The following is a 20201-nucleotide window of genomic DNA, read 5'->3' on the forward strand; positions in this document are numbered from 1 at the left end:
CCGCACGCATGCGGATCATAACAGGGATCTTAAAGAAGCGCTCGGGAATAAGTCAGTTCCGTGAGGGTGCGGCTGCCAGGACCGACTGGGGCCGGGAAGAACGAGGAGACACTGCTACGGCAACCACAAGTGACAGCAAGTGCACTCGCGCAGTAGAAGCCACGCGCGTGACCGCGTCTCGTCCTCTGTACGCATGTGCACCGCTTACCCCGCCCATCGTTCACTAAATAAAGGTCGGTTTCCACACAGCGCCTCTCTGCGGAGCGCTCGGGAATTTACGCATGCGCGCCACAGTGGTAGTGGTGAGCGGGTGTGTTGCACGTTGCCCGCCGCGAGCTCTAGGAGGCGTTCTCCCTTGGTTGGGACTGAGTACGCACGCGCGGAGGTGCGCACGCGGGCAGGGCGGGTGCGCGCCGGGGGCATGCGCCGTGCGGGGCGAGACGGAGGCTCGGCGGGGTCATCTGGGCGCAGGCGCAGTGCGGTGTTTGTCTGCCGGACTGACGGGCGGCCCGGCAGTGCGCGGCGGCGGCGGCGGCGGGGAAGATGGCGGCGTCCTCCCTGGAGCAAAAGCTGTCCCGCCTAGAAGCAAAGCTGAAGCAGGAGAACCGCGAGGCCCGGAGGAGGATCGACCTCAACCTGGATATCAGCCCCCAGCGGCCCAGGCCCAGTAAGCACGGAGGCGTGGGGGAGGGGCGGGTGGGGCGGGGCGCGCGCCGCGGGAGGCCCCGCCCCCGCCGCCAGGCCCCGCCCCTGCTTCCGGGGCGCTCGCTCTGCTCCTCCCCGCCCCCCGCTGTCAGCTCGCAGGGAGAGGGTCACAGTGACCCGGGGGGCGTGGGGCAGGCGGGTTCCTGGGCGGCCCTCCCCCGGGTCTGGGAACTAGTTACCCGGCCGCAGGCCAGGCCCCCGCACCCGATGACCCGCCCCCATCGCCGCGATCCCCGGAGTTTCCGTCACCTGTACTGAGCAAGGCTCTTGTTCCCACGCGACCATAATCCCTATCAGATCCCCAGCAAACGTGGTCCCAAAAGCGACATGATTCCACTCCCTCCGTAGCAGTGACTGTCAAGAGTTGCACTCTGCAGCCTTAGGCTTAGCTGACAGTCCTTTCACACTCATAGGCACACACCTGGCCTGGGGACACCGGAGGTCACCACCCCCCACACATATAATCTTTCTAACTCCATTCTCCCATTTGACCCATGACTATGTCTGGTGGTCCCTTCTTCCCAGCCTAGGATGACCTTGTCATTGGGCTCAGCACACCCCCTCCCACATACAACAGGCCTCCCTGTGACTAACTTCGATACCACTCTAGTGGTGAGTTCTATAGCTTTCTGGAAGTACAAACCCGTTTCCCAAGGTGGTGACTATCTTCTGGATTCAAAGGACTGTTTACCTTCCCCACACACACACACCCGTACCCATACCCACCAGGCCTGGACATCTGAGTCGGTCTAGCTTCCCCAGCACACAAATGCCTTCTTTCTGATCTGTGCCTTCCTCCCTGGCATCTTGTCATCCTGGATCAACAACTGTCTTCCCAACCCTCCACATACACCTGGCCTGGGATCACCATTACTAAGTGTAGCCTTCTCCTTGTGTTTCACAGAATCTGGTCCCCAAGTCTTCTCAGTTGGAAGGAATTGGATTTTCCCCTCCCCATGAACCCTGTGACACTCCCCCCCACTCCACTATCATTTCTGTCTTGACCCAGCAAAAAAAAAAGTTCTCATGTTCCCTGTGGTATGACCCTGTGAGGTTGACAGGAGGGGGAAAGTACCCTCTTATACTGGATATTCTGTTCACTCTCTGACTCTCTGGTCCCTGTAGCTTGACCTTCAAGTCTGACCCCTCTCTCAGTCCCTGTTAGAGTTTACTCTGATTCATCCCTCTTCAGACATGGCTTGGCTTGGGTTGGGTTCCTCCCTGGGAAGTGTCTTGGTGGCCCCGAGAAACCTCAGAGGTGAACATGCTGTCTTTGGATGCTGTTGGGGACTGGAAACCTGGCCATGGAGGGTCCCTGCTGGGCTCTGCAGGACTGTCGTACCCAACCCCAGCATGAATGAGACAGGTTTGGGTATGGGTTCCAGGATACCTTAAGGGTGTCTGTCCCCAGTGCAGAGCGAGGCCCATGGTGGGCAGGCCCCAAGGAGCCCCCTCCAGGTGTCTGTGTCTGTCAGCTCCATCCCATCCTCCCACCCTCCCATCTCTGTCGGTTTCTGCCCATCTCTGCAGTATGGTGCCTCGCGTCTCCCCTCCTCCTCATTATGATTTGATTTCTTTTCTTTTGGACAAATCGGCCGTTTCTGTTGTGATTTATCGTGGTGTTGTTTTTTTTCTTCCTTTCCCATCCAGTTATTGTGATCACTCTAAGCCCTGCTCCTGCCCCGTCCCAGCGAGCAGGTACCAGCCTTTTTATCATCGCCGCTTGGACATCTGCACCATTGATCTAACAGCTGCCCTGGCCGCAGAATGCCATCCCCTCACCCCCATGCTTCATGTGTGTGTTCTGTCTCCTCCTCTCACTCTTAGTTTCTCTGCGTCCATCAGAGTAGTGTGGGCCCAGCCCCATCCTCCCTCCTCTGTCCTCATCCCTCTCTTGTTCCTTTTGAGCTCACCTTTGAACTCCCTAGAGGAGGAAATGGGCTCCCCTAATGAGTGGAAGTTTGTTGCCCACTGACGGGGTGAGTGTGTGTGTGTGTGTGTGTGTGTGTGTGTGTGTCAGAGGGAAAGTGGGGCCAGGTGAGTGCTTTGTGCCTGTTCATTCCATCTCAATAATTGGGTGAATGAGTGTCACCTGCTGTGTGCTGTGCCTGCTCTCGGTACCAGGGACACAGCAATGAACAGAACAGACCCAGTCCCTGTCCCACTGGAACTGAGGCTGCAGTGGAGAGCCATCAGTGGACAGTGAGCACATTACTGGTTAGGGAGAACATTTTAGCTGAGCGAGGGACCCTGCATGGGGTGGCTCAGGGAAAGCTGCTGGAGGAGCTAGGATTTAAGCAAGATGTCAGGAAGAGGTGGGAGGGGACAGCCTGCAGATGCCCCTGCTCTAGTGCTAGCATGTTTGGGAGTAGACACAGCGGGCGGTGGCTTGTGCTGGTTCCCGGGTATGCTGTGCCCCTGTGTGTAGAGAGCACCTGTGTTGGCAGAGGTGGGTGTCTGCCCTGTAGGTGGTGTACACGTGTGGGTGGTGGGGCTGTCGTACGTTCTCAATGTTGTGTGTGTCGCAGGGAACAGGGGGCTGGCTCTGCCCTGTCTGCATGTGGTGGGGAGGTTGTGCCATGCTGGGTAAGTGTATGTGTGTTTGTGTGCACATGTGCACTTGCATGTGAGTGTGTGTGCATACTGTACTGACGGCTTGCACATCCAGGGCTCCTCTTGGTTCTCTCTCCTCATTTGTTCTCACCATCCCTCTCCCTCTCTTATCCTCTTGCATTTACTCTGTCCTCATCCCATGTGGCTGTCATCCCTTCTGTGATCTCTGTTCTCAGGGCCTTTGTGTGAGCCCTCCTCAAATCCCTACCGTACTGCGTTTTCTGGGGCTGGCAGCCCTGGAGGGCTGGTGGACTGTTTAGGGAAGGGGACTGATAGGGCACCTGGGGACATGGACCTCATCCCACAGAGCTGATGATACTGGGCAAAGGGGCCCAGATAGCTCTGGGAGCAAGACCTGTGCAGTTCCTAGAGTGACAGCTCAAGGGATTGAGAGCTGAGCATGAGGGGAATGCAGGGACCTTAGATGCCACCAAGGAATCAGGACTATGACGTGGCAGAGCAAAGGCACAAGGATATGAGTCTGTGTAGTCATGGGCAGCAGGAGGTGAGAGTGGTGAGTGCTGACCCATAAGTGCCCCCCAGACCCTTCCTTTACTCCTGCCAGGCTCTGGCAGGACCTGCATCCCCTCTTGGGCTTTGGATCAGGGTCCTCTGCATGCCTCCTCTCACTGGCTAAGGTCAAGGTCCTGGGCCAACAGGGTCAGGAAAGGGCCTGGTTGACAGCCACTGGAGCATATTTGTCTCTCTCTACCCATTGGCCACGGGGCTCAAGCAGCAAGGCCGGGGATATGAAGAGGGTAGGGGACATCTGTGGAGGGCTCTGGGAGAATGGCAGCCTCCAGGATTTCCCGGAAAGTGACCCTTGGAGGGTTCTTATAGTCATTGCCCAGAGGTAAGCAAGCTGCTGTCCTTCTGGGGCACCCAGGTCCTCTGGAGTGTGTGGGTCCAGGAGCTTCCCACCCATTGCCAGCCCAGGCAGGGAGACCCTTATTCCTCAGGCAACCTACTCTGCTGTCCTGGGCCCCTCTCTGGCCTGTCTCTGCAGTGCCTCCTCTATACAGCTGGGCCCTAAGTCTTGGCTCCTGTTTGTCTGTCTGTCTCCCGCCCCCCCACCTTGTAATGCCGCCTGCCCGTCCTGGGTGCCTGCTGCCTACCTGCCTGCCTGCCTGCCTGCCTGTAGCATGCCCCAGCTGTCCGCATGCAGGCCATTGGACAGCACCAACTCCCCTGCCTCACCCCGTCCCCACCCCTGCCCAGCCCTACCAGCCTCTGGAGGAGCCATGCCACCCAGATCTCCTTATCCTGAGGGAGGGCCAGACCCAGCCTGGGGTTCTTCCCCTGGCTCCTTGGCCCCAGCTCCACAGACTTGATGGGGAGGCACCTGCTGGCCAGAGGGTGGCTCTCCCTAACCCTGGAGCAGAACATGGGGCAAGGCAGCAAGAAGCCAGGGCCTGTGCCCACTCTCTCACCACCATGGCCCACCTCATACTTGTTCAGGCTGCCCTGTGCAGTGCTGGTGGCAGGGCCAGGGCCCAGACTGATCCTGGTGGGTAATCCACCCTTGCATGGGCCATTGTGGGCACTGTGCCTGCTTCTTGGCAGAGGTGGGGAGAAAGTGATGTGTCAGGGAGGCCACCTGGCCAAGGGTCCCCACCAGGTCCCCACCTCACTTCTTTGTCAGCATAGAGAAGCAAATCGTCAGCCTCTGGGGACCACCCTCCCCCACCAGCCCACCCCAGCCTTCCAGGACAGGGAACAGAAGGCACCCTGAGGATGGCCCCAGCCAGCAGGGAAGGAGGCTGTGTCACCCTGGCTGAAGGGTACAAGGGAGGGGAAGATGAGGGTCCCCACCCCTCCCCAGAATGTCAGGCCTGGAGCTGAGACCAGCTGGGTGCTGACCCCCTCCCTGCTTCTGGTTCTCAACCCCCCAGCCCTGCAGCTTCCGCTGGCCAACGATGGGGGCAGCCGCTCACCGTCCTCAGAGAGCTCCCCACAGCACCCCACACCCCCGGCCCGGCCCCGCCACATGCTGGGGCTCCCATCGACCTTGTTCACACCACGAAGCATGGAGAGGTGAGCTCTCAGCAGGACTGGCAGGTTGACGGGTTCGGGGACCATTCAGCAGGGCAGTGTGGGGAATGTTGCTAGGCCAGCCCTAGGGAGAGGGTGGTAAAGTCTGGGGGACCCTGGTGTGCAGGCTCGGGTTGCCTTGTGTTGCTCAGGACCCCTTCACCAACTCCTGCTCCCTGTCCCCAGCATCGAGATCGACCAGAAGCTGCAGGAGATCATGAAGCAGACAGGCTACCTGACCATCGGGGGACAGGTACTACCCGTGCTCAGCACCCAGGCAGGGGAGGGCAGGATACAGCTGAACTGGGGTTTGGGGTGAGAGGATGAGCCCTGGAGACCCTCCAGCCTTTGTTCCATCTCCCACCTGCCAGCGCTACCAGGCAGAGATCAACGACCTAGAAAACCTGGGTGAGATGGGCAGTGGCACCTGCGGCCAGGTGTGGAAGATGCGTTTCCGGAAGACGGGCCACATCATTGCTGTCAAGGTGAGTGCAGCTCCCGCACTTTGGGCTGGTTCCGTGCTCCGTGTCCCTGGTGCTCAGGTTCCCTCCTGGCCATCCTCCTTGCAGCAAATGCGGCGATCGGGAAACAAGGAGGAGAACAAGCGCATCCTCATGGACCTGGATGTGGTGCTCAAGAGCCACGACTGCCCCTACATCGTGCAGTGCTTCGGCACCTTCATCACCAATGTGAGCCGGCCCCGCCCTGCCCCGCCCAGCCCTGGGGGCCCCCATAGCGTCCTGCAGGCCTGAGTCTCCTGGACCTCCTCCTTTCTCTGGGGATCAGAGCATGATGGTGGACAGGAAGGCACAGCCCCTCCAAGCCACACATGCCACCCTTCCTCTGCAGACAGATGTCTTCATCGCCATGGAGCTCATGGGCACGTGTGCCGAGAAGCTTAAGAAGCGGATGCAGGGCCCCATCCCTGAGCGGATCCTGGGCAAAATGACAGTGGCGGTGAGCAGCCAGGCCAGGGCTCGCATGACTGGGTTGGTGGCCCCAGGCCATGTCCCCCGTCACAGGAGTCTCCTGCTGTCCATGCTGCAGATCGTGAAGGCACTATACTACCTGAAGGAGAAGCATGGAGTGATCCACCGAGACGTCAAGCCCTCAAACATCCTGCTGGATGAACGGGGCCAGATTAAGCTCTGTGACTTCGGCATCAGCGGTCGCCTGGTCGACTCCAAGGCCAAAACGCGGAGTGCCGGCTGTGCTGCCTACATGGCGGTGAGTCGGGGCCCAGTGGAACTTGGAAGGTGGGATGGGGTCTGAGAGACTGGCCCCTACCCTGAGGTGCATCCTCTTCTCCCTCCTGGTAGCCTGAGCGCATTGACCCCCCAGACCCCACCAAGCCTGACTACGACATCCGTGCGGATGTGTGGAGCCTGGGCATCTCGCTGGTGAGTTGGGGCCCTGCCTCCACCCTCAGGCTGGGAGTGAGGAAGCAAGGGAGGGCAGGAGCTCCTCCCCCAGCCCAGCCACCCCGTCTCCTCTCAGGTGGAGCTGGCTACCGGACAGTTCCCATACAAGAATTGCAAGACGGACTTTGAGGTCCTCACCAAAGTCCTACAGGAAGAGCCCCCACTCCTGCCGAGTCACATGGGCTTCTCGGGGGACTTTCAGTCCTTCGTCAAAGACTGGTGAGCACCCCTACTCTACCCTGCCCTTCTGTTCTAGGAGGCCAGGTGTGGCCCATTGCTCAGGGCTGCTAGAGAAGGTTGGGGTAGGATGAGGAGGGAGAGGCCACCCAGGGATGGGTCCTGGGCAGCTGCAGGCCAGCTGTGGCCGGGGGCTGTGGACAGGAGCTGAAGCCGAACCATGAGCTGGGTTCGGACCTGGCCTAAGCTGATACTGGCCCCGTGGGTACTTGGCCTAGTGGTTTGTGGGCTCTGCCACAGGGTAATGGGAATGGATGGTGCTGCCCCAGGGCTCCAACCCTCATCGCTGCCTTCGCCAGTAGAGCCAAGGTGGAGGAAGCCGTGCGTCCTCCGCCCAGGGTGCCCCACCCATCTCTAGCAGGAACCTCACATTCCAGTCCTAGGTCCCCAGGCCAGGTCCTTACCAGGTGCGTTGGCCGGGAGACTTCAGGGATACACAACTTGGCAGGTCCCAGCCATCAGCAGCTCTGGAAGGCTCTGGAAGACCCCTGGCTCACCAGAGAGGGCTTGCACGGGGAGGCAGCCAGGCCTGTCCTCCCAGACTCTCACCTCCCTCCCCTCCCTCCTCTTCCTCCAGCCTTACTAAAGATCACAGGAAGAGACCAAAGTATAATAAGCTACTTGTGAGTACTGGGGCCCTGCCCTGCCATTTGGGAACCCAGCCCCCACCCTCAGTGGAGGCCTGGAGGGAAGACCCCTCATCCTAAGCCCTACCCCTCGGGTCCACAGGAACACAACTTCATCAAGCGCTATGAGACGCTCGAGGTGGACGTGGCATCCTGGTTCAAGGATGTCATGGCAAAGACGGAGTCACCTCGGACTAGTGGAGTCCTCAGCCAACACCACCTGCCCTTCTTCAGGTAGCCACACGGTGGCTGCCAGCCCCACAGGGGCCAGGGGCATGGCCATAGGCCCCCCTTCCCCACCTGGCCACCCAGCTGCCCCCCAGGGGAAACCTGGGTCCTGGACAGCCACTGAGGGCTGAGGACAGAAAGTAGGGGATGCCCACCACCCCTGACTCCCTGCCCACCAGCCGTGGACAGATGGGCCTGCTGGGCCCCAGCCTCCCCACCCCGGGTCCGCCGGCTGTGCGCGTCCGTGGCAGACACTGTGAATGGAAGACAGCAGGCCGCGAGCAGACTCGCTATTTATTCGGTCGAAACCTCGGCTGGGGCAGTCCCCAGGGGCCAGGAGAGAGCCCCCACATTCTGCACCCCGCGCTCCCAGCACCTGCCCTCTTCCCACACACAGGCTTGCTCTTCGAGTCCCTCTGCCTCGTCCCTTTCTGCCCCTCTCCCTGTCTGGCTTTCCCCATCTCCCTCCAGTCTCTGCTGCTCTCCTGGCTCAAGCCTGGGCTTGGGCACCCCATCCTTGCGTGGGAGATCTTCGTCCACCTCGGCCTCCCTGAGTCCTCACCCCAGGATGGTGCGGTCATTATGACTGCAGCCGGACCAGGGCTGGTTTCTCTCTCTCTCCTCTCTCTCCTTTCTCTCTTGCGCTCTCTCTCTCTTTGATCTCAGGGGGTCCTTTTTGGAGTTTATTGTATTTTATTGTACTTGGTGGGGTGCTGGGGGGAGGGGAGTGAGGAGAGTGTGTCCTCATGGGGTGTGTCGGTACCTTCAAAACTTTTACCAAAGTCATGTTAGCTGCTTGTGGTGGGGCCTCCATCTGCTCTCTGGCACTGTGGGGGCTGGGGCTGGGGGCTGAGCCAAAGTGGCCTGGGCTACTGCTCCTTGTCGGTCCCAGGCCCAAAGAGGCCAAATACGGGCTCTGGGGGCTCCTCCACCCCTCGAGGCTGGAGGCTGGCCACGGCTTGCGGGTGAGTTGAGAGCTTAGGCAGTAGAGGAAGCCCAAGGGGCCTCGGCCACACAGGATGGCCTTCAGGGAAGGTGGTGAAGGGTGTGGTAGGGAGCAGTGGGCATCAGGGAGGTGTCTGGAAGGACTCAGCGGAGTGGGCCAGGGGACTGGGGGAGGGCAAGAGGAAGTCAGGGACTGAGGGCAGAGGGGTGGATGTGGAGGTTTGAGGATGTGACAGGGACAGGCTTGAGTGTGAGGGGAGAGTGGCCGGGGTATGGGAGTGTTGAGCCACTGAGCTGGCCAGCCCCCAGCCCTCTTGAGGCCTGGGATGGGGAAGGACCAGGCCAGTGTACCCCGCCTCCTCCGCAGCAGCCAGAGCAGGATGGGGTGTGTTTCCTTTTTGTTGGTGATGCATGCAAATCAAGTGGACAAGAAAACAAAATAACAAAAAAGAAAAAAAAAACCACAAACCAACCAACACCAAAGGTGAGGAACCTGGCTGTGCGCAGCTGAAGCAGCGTAGGCTTAGACAGCACGGGCCTCTTGCCTGTCTGTTGACTCATTACTACTATTATATTCACACATGCCGCATGTTTAAAATGTAATAGAAGTCATCTTCTCTCTGCCCCCAGGCACCTTCTCTAGCCCCTGTCTCCTTTGTGAGGGGATGGGGGCGGGGCCCACAGGCCTGGCCCCTGCCTTTACCAGCAACTGGCAGGTTGCTTGGCTGGTCCCAGAGCCAGCACAGGCCTGAGGCTGGGCTGCCTGGTTTTGTTTTTATTTAACTTTATTTTCTGTTTTGTGAGTGTGTGTCCACCCATGCCCTCCCTTCAGTGTTGAGTGGGAGCTCCAGGGAGTGGCTCCTACCTCCCTGCCTCCCCAAACTTCCCCTCCGTCACCAGCCATCCCTCTGGACCAGAGGGCGGTCAGGTGGGCAGGGGCCTGGGGTGGCCTGGTCTGACCCACTGGCCCAAGAACCCCTTCTCAGGCCACCAGTGTTGCCCTGTTCCTTTTTAAGATAAAACACCCTCGTTTGTAAATCCTTAGACGCTTGAGAATAAAACCCCTCCCTTTTCTTCTGAGTCTGTGGTGTCATGGGGCTGGTAGGACCTGGCAGGGAGAGGTGGGAAGGGGCCAGGGGTGGGGTGCCATTCAGGAGGATGAGGGTCCTGCATGGAGGGGAAACTGAGGCAGGGTTGGAGGGGTATTTGTAGTGACTCACTGGCTATCAGGTGGCCTTTGTGAGGTACGGTACCCCTCCCCCCCAGTGATCTTGAACAGAGCAAGAGAGAAGCCCCTAATCCCTGCAGGCCTTGGACACCAGCTCTGATACCAGCCCTCAGTCCTCCACCCCCGCTCCCTGCTTTCCAGTGTGGCTGCCCAGCCAAGGCCAGGGCTGACTGCCCACCTGCTGACCTGGGTCCAGCCCAAGCAGGTGCCTCCAACCTCAGCCAGTGCAGCATGCTGGGCCCGAGACTCCTGCTGCTGGCCCTGCTCCCGGGGACCTCCCCCCTGCCCAGTGGGCCACTTGGTATGTAGAGGCTCGGGACCCTGGGTGGGCCACACACTCATTTTCCTATTGTCCTTTTCCAAGACCTTGTCTGCTTCTGGCAATGGGTAGGATGAGGTCTCTGTCCAGGCTGGCCAACTTCCGCACGGTCCCCTGCAAGCGCCCTGAGGACAAGGGCTGGGGGGAGTGGAGCCTTCTTTATCAATACTTTTTGGAAATGGGTGTGCAGATAGTATTTGACAGGGATCCCCACCAAATGTCATGAAGGCAGTGTGTGCGCATGGGGTCAGAATAGGAGACCTCTGCCCTGTGCTGCTTCTGCCCTCATGCTGGGAGCATAGAGCCAGGAGCCAAAAAAACCGACTCTGGCAGACTGTGCCCTGAAAAGCCTCAGGGAAGGGCACCCCTGCCCCCTTCTCCAGCTGATGACTCCACCGACCTCCTCATAGGGAACAACATGACCTATATCGCTAAAGAGCACCCTGGGTGAAGGGAGAGACCTCTGATTTCACCCAGCTGACCCTCCACCATCAGGCGCTCCTTGTCCCCTTTCCGCCCCCAGATTCCTTTGCCCACTCTGCAGTTGGAGAAAAAGGTCTCCCCAGGGGCACACAACTCTGCGCCCGGCCTTGACGGCTGGGCTGTCATGTACCGGGGCTCACTAGGGGGCTGTCTTGGTAACTACCCGCTTTCGGAGAGCTTAGAGGAATCCGACACCACAGTCTCGCGCGGGCCTTTTCCAAAGGAGGTGGAGGGGAGCAGGAGGTCGGGACACTCCTGGAGGTGGAGGGCCTAAGAGAGTGCGTCCTTCCTCCTCTGCGCTGCTCTTTCCCCGCTCCCGCCAGCGCCCCCGTTACCCGGGGCGCCGGGCTCCTGGCTGCGCAGGCCCCTTTTCAGTCTGGAGCTGTCTGACGCCGAGGACGCCTTCCCGCGCCGCGCGGGGCCGCTCGAGGTCCCCGCAGATAGCCGCGTGTTCGTGCAGGTGCGGACATTGGCAGCCCCCAGGGTGGGTGGTACGGGCGGGAACCGGGCGACCCTGATGGCACCTCCCTCCCTCAGGCGGCCCTGGCCCGACCCTCCCCGCGCTGGGGCCTGGCCCTGCACCGCTGCTCAGTAACGCCGTCCTCGCGCCCGACCTCCGGGCCCGCCCTGGTGCTGCTGAGCGGGGGTTGCCCCTCTGACGCCTCCGTAGCCTTCCCGCCACCATCGCATCCCGACGCAACCCGCCCCGCACGCTTCAGCTTCCGGCTGCGCCCAGTCTTCAACGCCTCCGTGCAGTTCTTGCATTGCCAGCTGAGCCGCTGCCGCCTCCGGGGAGTCCGCCGGACGCGCGAGGCTCTGACCTCGCCGCCAAAACTGCGGGTGCGGAGTGCAAAACCGGAAATTTGGGCGCAGGGGGCCCTCTGGAGGCACAAGCCTCGCAGGCAGCTGAGGGAGAAGAAGCACCTCGGGGTTTGGGCATCTGGGTGTTAGGGTATTTGGGAATCTGCAGCAAGGGTCCCTTGGGGCTGGGGGTTGGAACTGGGGTCTCTGGCTGGGTGCGGAGACCACCAGGGACCTGGAGAATTCCTCAAGGGGAAAGGAAATGGACACTGAATCCCCTCACGGCCAGGGCTCTGGGGGTACTTTGGGTGTGTCTGCTGAGAGAATGGATGCAGAAGCCTGCAAAGGGCCCAGTCTGTGGGCACCTGATGTTGGACTTCACAGGTTAGGTGCTGAGAGAACCGGATCTTATGACCTAGAGCACCTGACATTTGAGATCTTCTCAGGTTAGACCCAGGGACCCTAAGGGATGGATTTCTAGGAGGTCCAAAGGTGGCCTCCTGGCTGCGGTAAAGAACTGGATGCTTGGGGACTTTTCTCTCTTCCCACTCCCCACGTCTCCCTGAGGAGGCGGTTACTGGGGATGGAATCTAGGGGTGCTCTACAACTGAGCTACATCCCCAGTCCTTTTTATCTTGAGATAGGGTCTCACGGCGTTGCTGAGGCTGGCCTCGACCTTAGATGGAGTCGCTGGGATTATACCGTCCTGGGCGCTTATGTCTCTCAAGAGAAAGGCCTGAAGACCAGATCCAGGATCGCGGGGACCTGAGGTCCTTGTGTCTTTCCTTTCTCTCCCGCCAGTGTCTGCATCAGGATGAGGCGTGCGCGGGCGTTGGCAGCGGCAGCGGCGAGAGCCTGGGTGCAGACGGACCCCACCTGCACACCCTGACGCAGCCAATCGTGGTCACAGTGCCGCGGCCGCCCCCTAGTAAGCAGGCAGGGTGCCCTGGGGCCAGAGAGGGGAGCAAAACTGGGTCCTGGGCCGGGTCTCAGCGTCGCACTCTCCCACAGGGCCGCCCAAGAGCCTCCCTGGCAGGGCCGTGCTCCCCCAGCCGCCCGCGCAGGCCCCCGGGGCCCTGGAGCCCGCGCCGGTGGTGGCGCTGGTGTTGGCAGCTTTCGTGCTGGGCGCCGCCCTGGCCGCCGGGCTCGGTCTCGTCTGCGCACACTCAGGTACTCCCAGCCTATTCCCAGACGGCCAGACCTGCGGCCGCACGGATCCCAGCCTGCGAGGCCTCAGGCTTCCTAGATCTGCCTTCGCTATGCCCCCAGCAGCGCCCAGGGGGCGCCCCTACCCTGGCTCAGGGCGAGCAACCTCTACTACTGCTAGTCTCTCCCTTCCAGCGCCCCCACTCCCTGGCCAGCCGACGAGAGCTTCGCCCAGCGGTCCTCAGCCCCGGAGGCCCCAGTGAGGCAGGTAAGTGTGGGGCGGGGAGACCTGGAGGAAGAGCTGCAGAAGGAAAGCAATGATAATGACAATTCACAGGGCTTACTCTTGTGGCAAGCACGGTTCTCAATCTTCCTTACAACCTGTAGGTAGCTTATGATAATCCCCATTAGAGATGAGGAAAACGAGGCACTGAGGTCAGGTAACTTGTCAAAGGCCATAACGTTTGGTGGAGCCGGGACTGGAATTCATGGACTAGGGTCACCACGGTGGACTGTGGGGTCTGGATAGAAAGGTCCTCAAGCCTTGCACAGGTACTAGGCAAGGAGAATTTGAGATTCATACCCAGTTTCCACTCTCCCCGCTACACAAACTGGTGTAAGACGCAAATGCCTGTTAGGAAGTGGGTGTAGTTTCCCCTCCCGCGCTCAGTCTGCTCCACCCCTCCCCAGCGACGGAGCCTAACCAGCAGGGTCCAGACATGCACCCAACCATGGGGTCAAGACTAGGCCCTCCAGGACCTGATTCGCACTTCTGGACACAACCCTCTGGGACCTCGACCCCTGTGCTTCTCTCCTCCCTTCCTTCCCGCCCTCCCATTTAGGCTCAAAATAAACTTCTGGTCGGATCCGCAGAGTTCTGGCGGGGTCAGTGTGTGCGCATGGCGCGGGGGGCAGGCTTGGGGTTGTACCTGAGACTAGCACTTGCGGTGGGGAGGGGATTGCGAGGCCTCCTATGCCCATACACACGTGTGCCAGAGTCAAGGGCGACGCGTTCCAAATGCAAAGAACACTCAACACTGCCATCTTAAGTTCAAAATAAGCCCCGCCTTCCCCCCCCCCCACCCCGACTCTGCATCTTTCCATCTCCCCCAAGTCGGACCGTCTCTGCTCTCCAATGCAACACCCGGACTCTGCCTTAGCTCCAAACTCGACCTTCTGCCTTTGCTCGGGTCTCCTCGCTGATCTGGACTCCGCCCTCCTCAGATTATCCGTCTAGTCTAGAATTCCTTAAATTCCTTCCGAATTCCTCCCTCCCCTGCGCACAAACAAGAGTAGGAATATTAGCCCCGGCTTACAGATGAGAAAACTGAGGCTCGGCAAGTCCAAGGTTCCCAGAGCTACCCGACTCCACAGCCCAGGCTTTTGACCACGACCGACAACTGCCCACCCATCTTCGAGAAGCAAAGCACACAAAGTAGAAGTTTCAAAAATTAGTTCAGGAATGCAGGGAGGACACGCCAACCAAAGTGTTGGCTCCAGTTCCTGAATGAGATAAAACGCGGACTGAGGGTCTCAATCGCCCTGGGTTCCGGCGCCAGTCTTCCTATTATTTCCAGAGGCGGTTCCCCTTGGCCTGCAAATGTGAAGCCACACCCCCATCTGCTTCCTTCCCGGCGCGGGGCTTTGTGGTCTCAGCGGCCTCCGTAGCCCCGCCCACCGGGCAAGCGGTCCTAGAGCGCCGACGCCTCTTAGCATGAAGCCACCGCAGCGGCGGCGAGCGGCCCCGGCACGCTATCTGGGCGAGGTGACCGGTCCCGTGGCCTGGAGCCCCCGTGAGAAGCGGCAGCTCCTACGACTACTGCAGGCGCGGCGGGGCCAACCGGAACCAGACTCTGCCGAGTTGGCCCGGGGACTGCGGGGCCGGAGCGAGGCTGAAGTGAGTGAAGTGCGGGTCTCGGCGCGGAACCGAGGCTGTGGGCGGGGCTAGGGAGTGGGCGGGGCCGCGGTGGGATGCAGCGTCAGTGACGTGGAAACCACTGCTGGAAGTGTAAACCTGGGAGGCGAGAAGCTGAGGGATGGGGCCAGGCCGGACGCGAGTGGGTGCACCTGGTGGGCAGGGCGTGAAGCTGGGGGGAGGAGCCATGCCTGGCTCGGGGAATGGGCGAGGCGCGCTTGTCAATCAGGCGGGGAGCTGGCGTGAGATTGAGGGGCGGGGCAAGGAAAGATTTAGAGATGGGAGGAGCGCCGAGTGAGAGGTGGTGGAGACTGGGGACCTGGCAGAAGTCGCAGTTAGACGGAGTGGGAATGAGGGTGAAGAATCAGGAAATGGGATGGAGTGGAAATGAATAGGTTAGTTTTCACATAGGGACAGGCCCTGGCTGCAGGGAGGAGCCAGAACCAACCTGGGCCTTACATCTTTATTGATTCGCTGTTCGCACTCCGGGGCCTTCTCCCTAGCCCCGCTGAGCCTCAGGGATCCACGACACCCGGCTGTCCGCAGGCTAGGGAGCTGTGGCTGCGTCTGAAGTAGGCAAGGCAGTGGTTTCTCTTCTGAACTCATAACAGGCTCATTTAGCCTGCTCCTCTCCCCTCAGATCCAGGCCTTCCTCCAGCAGCTGAAAGACCGAGTGGTCCGGGAGGCCATTCAGAGAGTGCATCCTGGTGGCCCAGGACGCAGAGAGGCACAGCCCCCAGCTCCCATAGAGGTGAGGCAGGTGGAGGTGAGGCAGGTGGGCAGGGCAAAGGCTTCCCAGGGCTGGCCTCCATGGGAGCGGGGACCCCCAGGAGGGTCAGGACTTGGGAGACCCTTGCTGTCTGATGCTGCTCACCATTTACCTTCTGACTTCACCCAGGTATGGATGGATTTAGTTGAGAAGATAACAGGCCCACTGGAGGAAGCCTTGACAGCAGCTTTCTCCCAGGTACAACTGTACCCTTAGGCGGTCAGGGGTGTCCCAGGGGACAAGTTGTATATACAAGCCCAAATAAGGTGGGACTGGGGATATGGTTACAGTGGTACAGCACTTGTCTAGTATGCACAAGGCCCTGGGTACAATCCTCAGCACTGCAAAACAAATAAAAATAACAAGGTGGACCTGGGTCCTGGGCCCTTCCTCTTGCTGGTTCTGTGACCCAGACTAGACAGTATGCATCTGATTCTCAGTGGTTCCATCTTGGAGGCCATCTTCTATCTGTTGCATTCCTCAGAGTGGCAGCGAGGATTTAGTAAGCTGGGGAGGTAGAGGGCTCAGCCCAAGGTCCCACAGGGCAGAGGGAAATGGAGGACTTCCCTGTTCCCTCCCTACTGGCTCTGTCTGCTAGGTGCTCACCATTGCAGCCACAGAACCTGTCAGTCTCCTGCATTCCAAACCCCCCAAGCCCACACAAGCCCGTGGAAAGCCACTGATCCTGAACATCACTGGGGGGCAGAAGGACACCACCCCGGAGGCCCCTGGCCCTGCCTCTGAGACACCTGCCAAATCCCCGACTGGCCCTGCTGCTGAGGGAGACATCACTGTGGACTTTGAGAAGATTTACAAGTACCTGTCCTGCTCCTCCCGGAGGGCTCATGGCCCAGAGCTCTCAGCAGCTGGTGAGAGGGGTTGGGGAGGGCAGAGGGTATGGGGCGGGGGTCCCAGGTGGTGGGCTTGCCTTCCCTCATTCCTTCCCTTTCCCACTGTCACCAGAGTCAGCTGTGGTCCTTGACCTGCTCTTGTCGCTTCCCGAGGAGCTGCCCCGCCTGCCCTGCACGGCTTTGGTTAAGCATATGACTGAAGCATATGCTCACCTGATGGCCCCACAACCTAGTCCCTCTGGGAGAAGCCCCAGACCTGGGGCTGAGGATGGCAGGACTTGCTCCAGCGGGCCCGAGGAGCCCAGCCAGGCCATCCCCCAACCCCCTGAGCAGGCCACACCCAGAGAACTGAGATCAGCCTGGCAAACAGCTGGGATCTGCCCCTTAAACCCATTCCTGGTGCCTCTGGAGCTCCTGGGCCAGGCAGCCACCCCTGCAAGGTGAGGGGCCCAGCTGGTGTTGGGAACACCTGAATTAGTCTGACCCTCAGTGTTTTGTAGCCATCACTGGGTTGTCATGAGGATTATTTTAGAAGGTCCTTGACATGGTGCTTGACCATGGTCTAGCCTTCAGATGCTTTACATGTCAGGGACCTCAGAAGTAAGACTGCAGTTGTATAGCGGACCCCTGGGGACAGCCAGGCAGCTGGGCTAATGGAGAATAGGGATGTAGGACTCTACAAACATCCTGAACCCCTGCACAGGCAGATGGAACCGACCTGCCAAACCCAGCTTCCGTGTTCTCTGCCAGGAGAGCTGTAGCTGGTACCCCATGCTGTGACCTCCGCACATGCCCTCCTTTGTCTAGGTTTTCATTATTTTCGTTTTCAGCCCTCTTCACCCACCTCTCTTCAGTGTTCACCACTGCTGGCCCCTCACTTCTTCCTAGGGTGTCCTGTGGCCTTGAATAAAGTTCTCATCTACCTGTGTTGCGCTCTTTCCCCATGATTAAAGGATGGGACTGGGGGCCCTGAAGTGTCAGAGCCTGGGTCACATGAGCTGGGGGGGGGGGGCATGCCAGGGAGGAGAGTGCAGTCCCCAGCACCAGTTGCTGCCTGGCATGACCTCAGTTTGGCCAAGAGGATCCCCTTGGTAACTGGGTGGAGGTGGCTTTTGGACAGCATGGTTGGGAAGAGAACCAGGTAGGGCTTAGAGGAAGACAGGTGTCAGGGACAGGTTTTCAGAGCAGGGCAGCGTCCTGTCACATAGATGGAAGGCAGAAGGGAGCAGAGAATACTGACGGCTGGGTAGATGGGAGGGGCAAGGCCCAGGCTCTGGGAGGCTTAAGTTGGGCGCAGGCTGCCCCAAGCAGCCGTAGGCTAGAGGAAGGGGAGTGGGTCCCCAGAGGCGGCCTTAGGGCTTCAGAAAACCCTTGGAGGGGAGGAGGGAAGCAGGGAAGCAGAGCAAGGCTGGATGGAGGAGTGGGGCTAGTCCTGGTCAATCCCCAAGATCCCACATTCCTGGGGGGCTGCTGGGCTTCCTGGTGTCAGCTACACCTGCCCTGTGGGCGTGGAGTAGGGCAGGTCTGGGTAGCCAGATGCCCTCCCACAGCGCTCCCTCTCCCACGGCTGACTAGTTGTCCCGGAGCGGGTAGATCGTCTGTTGGCAAGCCTGCGCCTTCACACAGTTTTCCTTTTATAGAAACGCTCGTTTCTCCCCACACACTGCGCACAGCTCCCCTGGGGCACACAACACATCTCCCAGGCCAGCAGTGGAGCGCAGCCAGCCTACTCAGTGGCCACAGCCCACAGTACCAGGCCCACTGGTTCCAAGGCACATTTGATCCATGGGGGAAGGAGAGACAAGGGCCAGAAGGTTTGGGACTGCAGGTGTGGTTCCTGGAGATAATCTCCAAGGCTGGCCGAGGGTGCCCATCCCAGTTACTCACAGCTCCCAGCACCTCCCCAGATCAAGGGAAAGAGGTGTGTGTATCTCAGCTGTGCCTGGTGTTGGGGAACAAGATGGTAAATATCTCTCCCTGAAGCTAGAGAAAGGTGTCTACAGGATTGGGTTAGAAGTATGCAAAAGCCAGACCTGGGTTCCACTTCCAGAACACTAGGCACGTGGCTAAGGGCAAGTCCCTCTTAAGTGCCTGGACCTCAGTCCCCTGACCTGTAGAACGGGGATGCTAGCAAAGCTGAGTTCATCTCACCATACCAGAGAGCTAGGAAAAGGAGGCCCTAACTAAACATGCTGCTTAGCACACGGTCGCTCCATAGCATTTATTATCATCATCATCACCGCTCAGAGGCAGGGAGAAGTGAAAAGGCGTGAGAGGTGGGGTGGGGTCGCAGGGGGGCCAGCAGGAGGAAGCAGGGGGGGCCGTGGGGGCGGAGGTTGACATGAGGGAGGGCGCGCTGACCTGTACTGGGGCCCAGGCTGGGGGCAGGGATGAGCCTGCCCCGCACTCCTCTTCCACCGAAGGTGCCACACATCCTGGACACAGCAGCCACAGTGGGTCCGTCTCCGGGGCAGGCCGTGCAGGGTATTATTAGTAAGCAACCATTCACCCCTTAGGCCCGAGAGAGCTCCGGTAGGGCCGGAGCTCAAGGAGGGCTCAGCACTCAATCACCGTGAAACTGAGGGTGGTCAGAAGACAGGTGTGGTGGACAATGTGTGTCCCCACTTTCAGGAAAGGACGTAACACTCATGCCCACAGGCAGGACAATAGCGGAGCCACTTACACGCTGGGGAAGAAGGGGGTCGGTGCGGGAATCCTTCTCCCACCCAGGATTCAGAGTGCAGAGGAGAAGGGGGCAGGACAGATAAAGGCACGAGGTGGGACTCCCGGCCAGGCCAAGGGGAAGATGAGCGGGGTTAAAGGAGGGAGGGGCTGGACTTCTCTTAACGCCCGGGCCCCGGGCTGGGGGTTCCGGGCCAGGATCTTCAGCGCAGACCTGGCCAGGAGGTGCCCCTGCCCGGGTGGCCCTCGGAGACACAGTTAAGGGCCGGCCCGGAGCGCCGCGCCCCTCACACCAAGGCGTAGTCAAACTGCCCACGCTCGAGCGCCTCCTTGTGGTCGGTCCAGGACGAGGCGGGCATGCGGCTGTAGGGGTCGAGCAAGATGCGCACGCAGCGCACCATCAGCAGCACCAGCACCACGAGCAGGCAGAGCACGAAGGCGAACACCGTGCGCTGCTCTGCGTCCAGGCCCGCACCCACTGGGGGTCCTGTCGACGGCGGCAGCGGCTCCGGTGACAAAGTCCACGTCGCGCTCATGGCTCACATAGCCGCAAGCCCTGCGGAGGAGGGGGCCCGCCCGAGGCTGAAGGATAAGGCTACGCCCTCCCGCGCCTCCGCGTCGCCCTCTCCCGCCGCCGCCGCCCCCGTGTCGTGCCTTGCACATCCCCCCGCCCCGCGTCGCCGTCCCCGGGCTACGCCCATGCCCTGACCGCGGGCTTACCGCCACCACCACGCGGGGACCCAACTCTGGCAGTGCGCGCAGGTGGGGGCGCTGAGAGCCGAGCCAGGAAGCCCCGACCGGCCCAGCCCGCGCACAACAGGTGCGAACGCGCGGCCAGTGGCCCGAGCTACACCGCGGAGGCGAGTCCCTCCTCTTCTAGCCTCACTCCCTTTGTTCTCTGCGGCCCGGGGACCCCTTCCCCCACCCACGCCGCCCCCGCCCTGGCGCGCCCCTCACCCTGGCTTCAACCTGGACTCGGACGGGCCGCCCGGCGGCCGCACTCTCTCCAGGGACCTGCACCGGCTCTGCTCTCGGCCTTTCTCCAGCGGCGGCGGCGGCAGCAGCGGCGGCGGCCCCGGCTCAGCCCACCCCACCCGCCCCTGGAGCGGCGGAGACCGAGGCAGGCGAGCCGCGCGCCAGCCGGGCCGCCGCGGCTGTTCCCATGGAGACGGGGGCGGGGCCGCCGCGGGGGGCGGGGCTG

The 20201-nt window shown here is 60.7% G+C and overlaps 4 protein-coding genes across 7 annotated transcripts; 3 read left to right on the forward strand and 1 right to left on the reverse strand.

Moving 5' to 3' along the window:
• The first annotated feature begins 447 nt into the window (after nucleotides 1-447).
• On the forward strand, nucleotides 448-9879 carry Map2k7 (mitogen-activated protein kinase kinase 7). Of its 2 annotated transcripts, XM_047531206.1 has the most exons (12): nucleotides 448-667; nucleotides 2356-2403; nucleotides 5211-5352; nucleotides 5536-5602; nucleotides 5721-5834; nucleotides 5919-6038; nucleotides 6199-6306; nucleotides 6397-6576; nucleotides 6669-6749; nucleotides 6847-6989; nucleotides 7585-7630; nucleotides 7737-9879. In XM_047531206.1, the coding sequence occupies exons 1-12, from the start codon at nucleotides 544-546 to the stop codon at nucleotides 7869-7871; spliced, it is 1308 nt and encodes a 435-aa protein (XP_047387162.1). In that variant the 5' UTR covers nucleotides 448-543; the 3' UTR covers nucleotides 7872-9879. The 2 variants fall into 2 exon arrangements, with proteins under 2 accessions (XP_047387162.1, XP_047387163.1); XM_047531207.1 differs by lacking the exon at nucleotides 2356-2403.
• A 19-nt stretch (nucleotides 9880-9898) lies between these two features.
• Nucleotides 9899-13815, forward strand: Tgfbr3l (transforming growth factor beta receptor 3 like). Its single transcript, XM_047531813.1, has 8 exons — nucleotides 9899-9907; nucleotides 10877-11062; nucleotides 11114-11296; nucleotides 11374-11676; nucleotides 12439-12565; nucleotides 12649-12807; nucleotides 12979-13051; nucleotides 13474-13815. Exons 1-7 carry the CDS (start codon nucleotides 9899-9901, stop codon nucleotides 13044-13046), a joined length of 1035 nt encoding a protein of 344 aa, XP_047387769.1. The 3' UTR covers nucleotides 13047-13051; nucleotides 13474-13815.
• Snapc2 (small nuclear RNA activating complex polypeptide 2) lies at nucleotides 12826-17245 on the forward strand. Of its 2 annotated transcripts, XM_047531208.1 has the most exons (6): nucleotides 12826-13051; nucleotides 14361-14680; nucleotides 15339-15449; nucleotides 15597-15665; nucleotides 16066-16336; nucleotides 16431-17245. In XM_047531208.1, exons 2-6 carry the CDS (start codon nucleotides 14498-14500, stop codon nucleotides 16760-16762), a joined length of 966 nt encoding a protein of 321 aa, XP_047387164.1. In that variant the 5' UTR covers nucleotides 12826-13051; nucleotides 14361-14497; the 3' UTR covers nucleotides 16763-17245. The 2 variants fall into 2 exon arrangements, with proteins under 2 accessions (XP_047387164.1, XP_047387165.1); XM_047531209.1 differs by lacking the exons at nucleotides 12826-13051; nucleotides 14361-14680 and adding an exon at nucleotides 14793-14840.
• A 1279-nt stretch (nucleotides 17246-18524) lies between these two features.
• On the reverse strand, nucleotides 18525-20149 carry Ctxn1 (cortexin 1). Of its 2 annotated transcripts, none has more exons than XM_047531917.1 (2): nucleotides 19970-20149; nucleotides 18525-19556 (listed from the first exon to the last, which is right to left on the reverse strand). In XM_047531917.1, exon 2 carries the CDS (start codon nucleotides 19534-19536, stop codon nucleotides 19288-19290), a length of 249 nt encoding a protein of 82 aa, XP_047387873.1. In that variant the 5' UTR covers nucleotides 19537-19556; nucleotides 19970-20149; the 3' UTR covers nucleotides 18525-19287. The 2 variants fall into 2 exon arrangements, with proteins under 2 accessions (XP_047387873.1, XP_047387872.1); XM_047531916.1 differs by having other exon boundaries at nucleotides 19958-20149.
• Between the last annotated feature and the right edge of the window lie 52 nt (nucleotides 20150-20201).

The sequence above is a fragment of the Sciurus carolinensis genome, chromosome 17, assembly GCF_902686445.1.
Source record: "Sciurus carolinensis chromosome 17, mSciCar1.2, whole genome shotgun sequence".
In the NCBI taxonomy this organism is placed as follows: domain Eukaryota; kingdom Metazoa; phylum Chordata; class Mammalia; order Rodentia; family Sciuridae; genus Sciurus; species Sciurus carolinensis.

What these genes read in the sequence shown, in the direction of transcription:
- Map2k7 (XM_047531206.1), top strand. Translation starts at nt 544, where the DNA reads ATGGCGGCGTCCTCCCTGGAGCAAAAGCTGTCCCGCCTAGAAGCAAAG. An exon ending in GCCACATCATTGCTGTCAAG is followed by an intron (nt 5,835 to 5,918) that starts GTGAGTGCAGCT and finishes TCCTCCTTGCAG; the next exon opens with CAAATGCGGCGATCGGGAAA. An exon ending in TCGGCACCTTCATCACCAAT is followed by an intron (nt 6,039 to 6,198) that starts GTGAGCCGGCCC and finishes CTTCCTCTGCAG; the next exon opens with ACAGATGTCTTCATCGCCAT.
- Tgfbr3l (XM_047531813.1), top strand. An exon ending in AGTGCCGCGGCCGCCCCCTA is followed by an intron (nt 12,566 to 12,648) that starts GTAAGCAGGCAG and finishes ACTCTCCCACAG; the next exon opens with GGCCGCCCAAGAGCCTCCCT. An exon ending in TCTCGTCTGCGCACACTCAG is followed by an intron (nt 12,808 to 12,978) that starts GTACTCCCAGCC and finishes TCTCCCTTCCAG; the next exon opens with CGCCCCCACTCCCTGGCCAG.
- Snapc2 (XM_047531208.1), top strand. Translation starts at nt 14,498, where the DNA reads ATGAAGCCACCGCAGCGGCGGCGAGCGGCCCCGGCACGCTATCTGGGC. An exon ending in GGGGCCGGAGCGAGGCTGAA is followed by an intron (nt 14,681 to 15,338) that starts GTGAGTGAAGTG and finishes CTCTCCCCTCAG; the next exon opens with ATCCAGGCCTTCCTCCAGCA. An exon ending in TGACAGCAGCTTTCTCCCAG is followed by an intron (nt 15,666 to 16,065) that starts GTACAACTGTAC and finishes TCTGTCTGCTAG; the next exon opens with GTGCTCACCATTGCAGCCAC.
- Ctxn1 (XM_047531917.1), bottom strand. Translation starts at nt 19,536, where the DNA reads ATGAGCGCGACGTGGACTTTGTCACCGGAGCCGCTGCCGCCGTCGACA.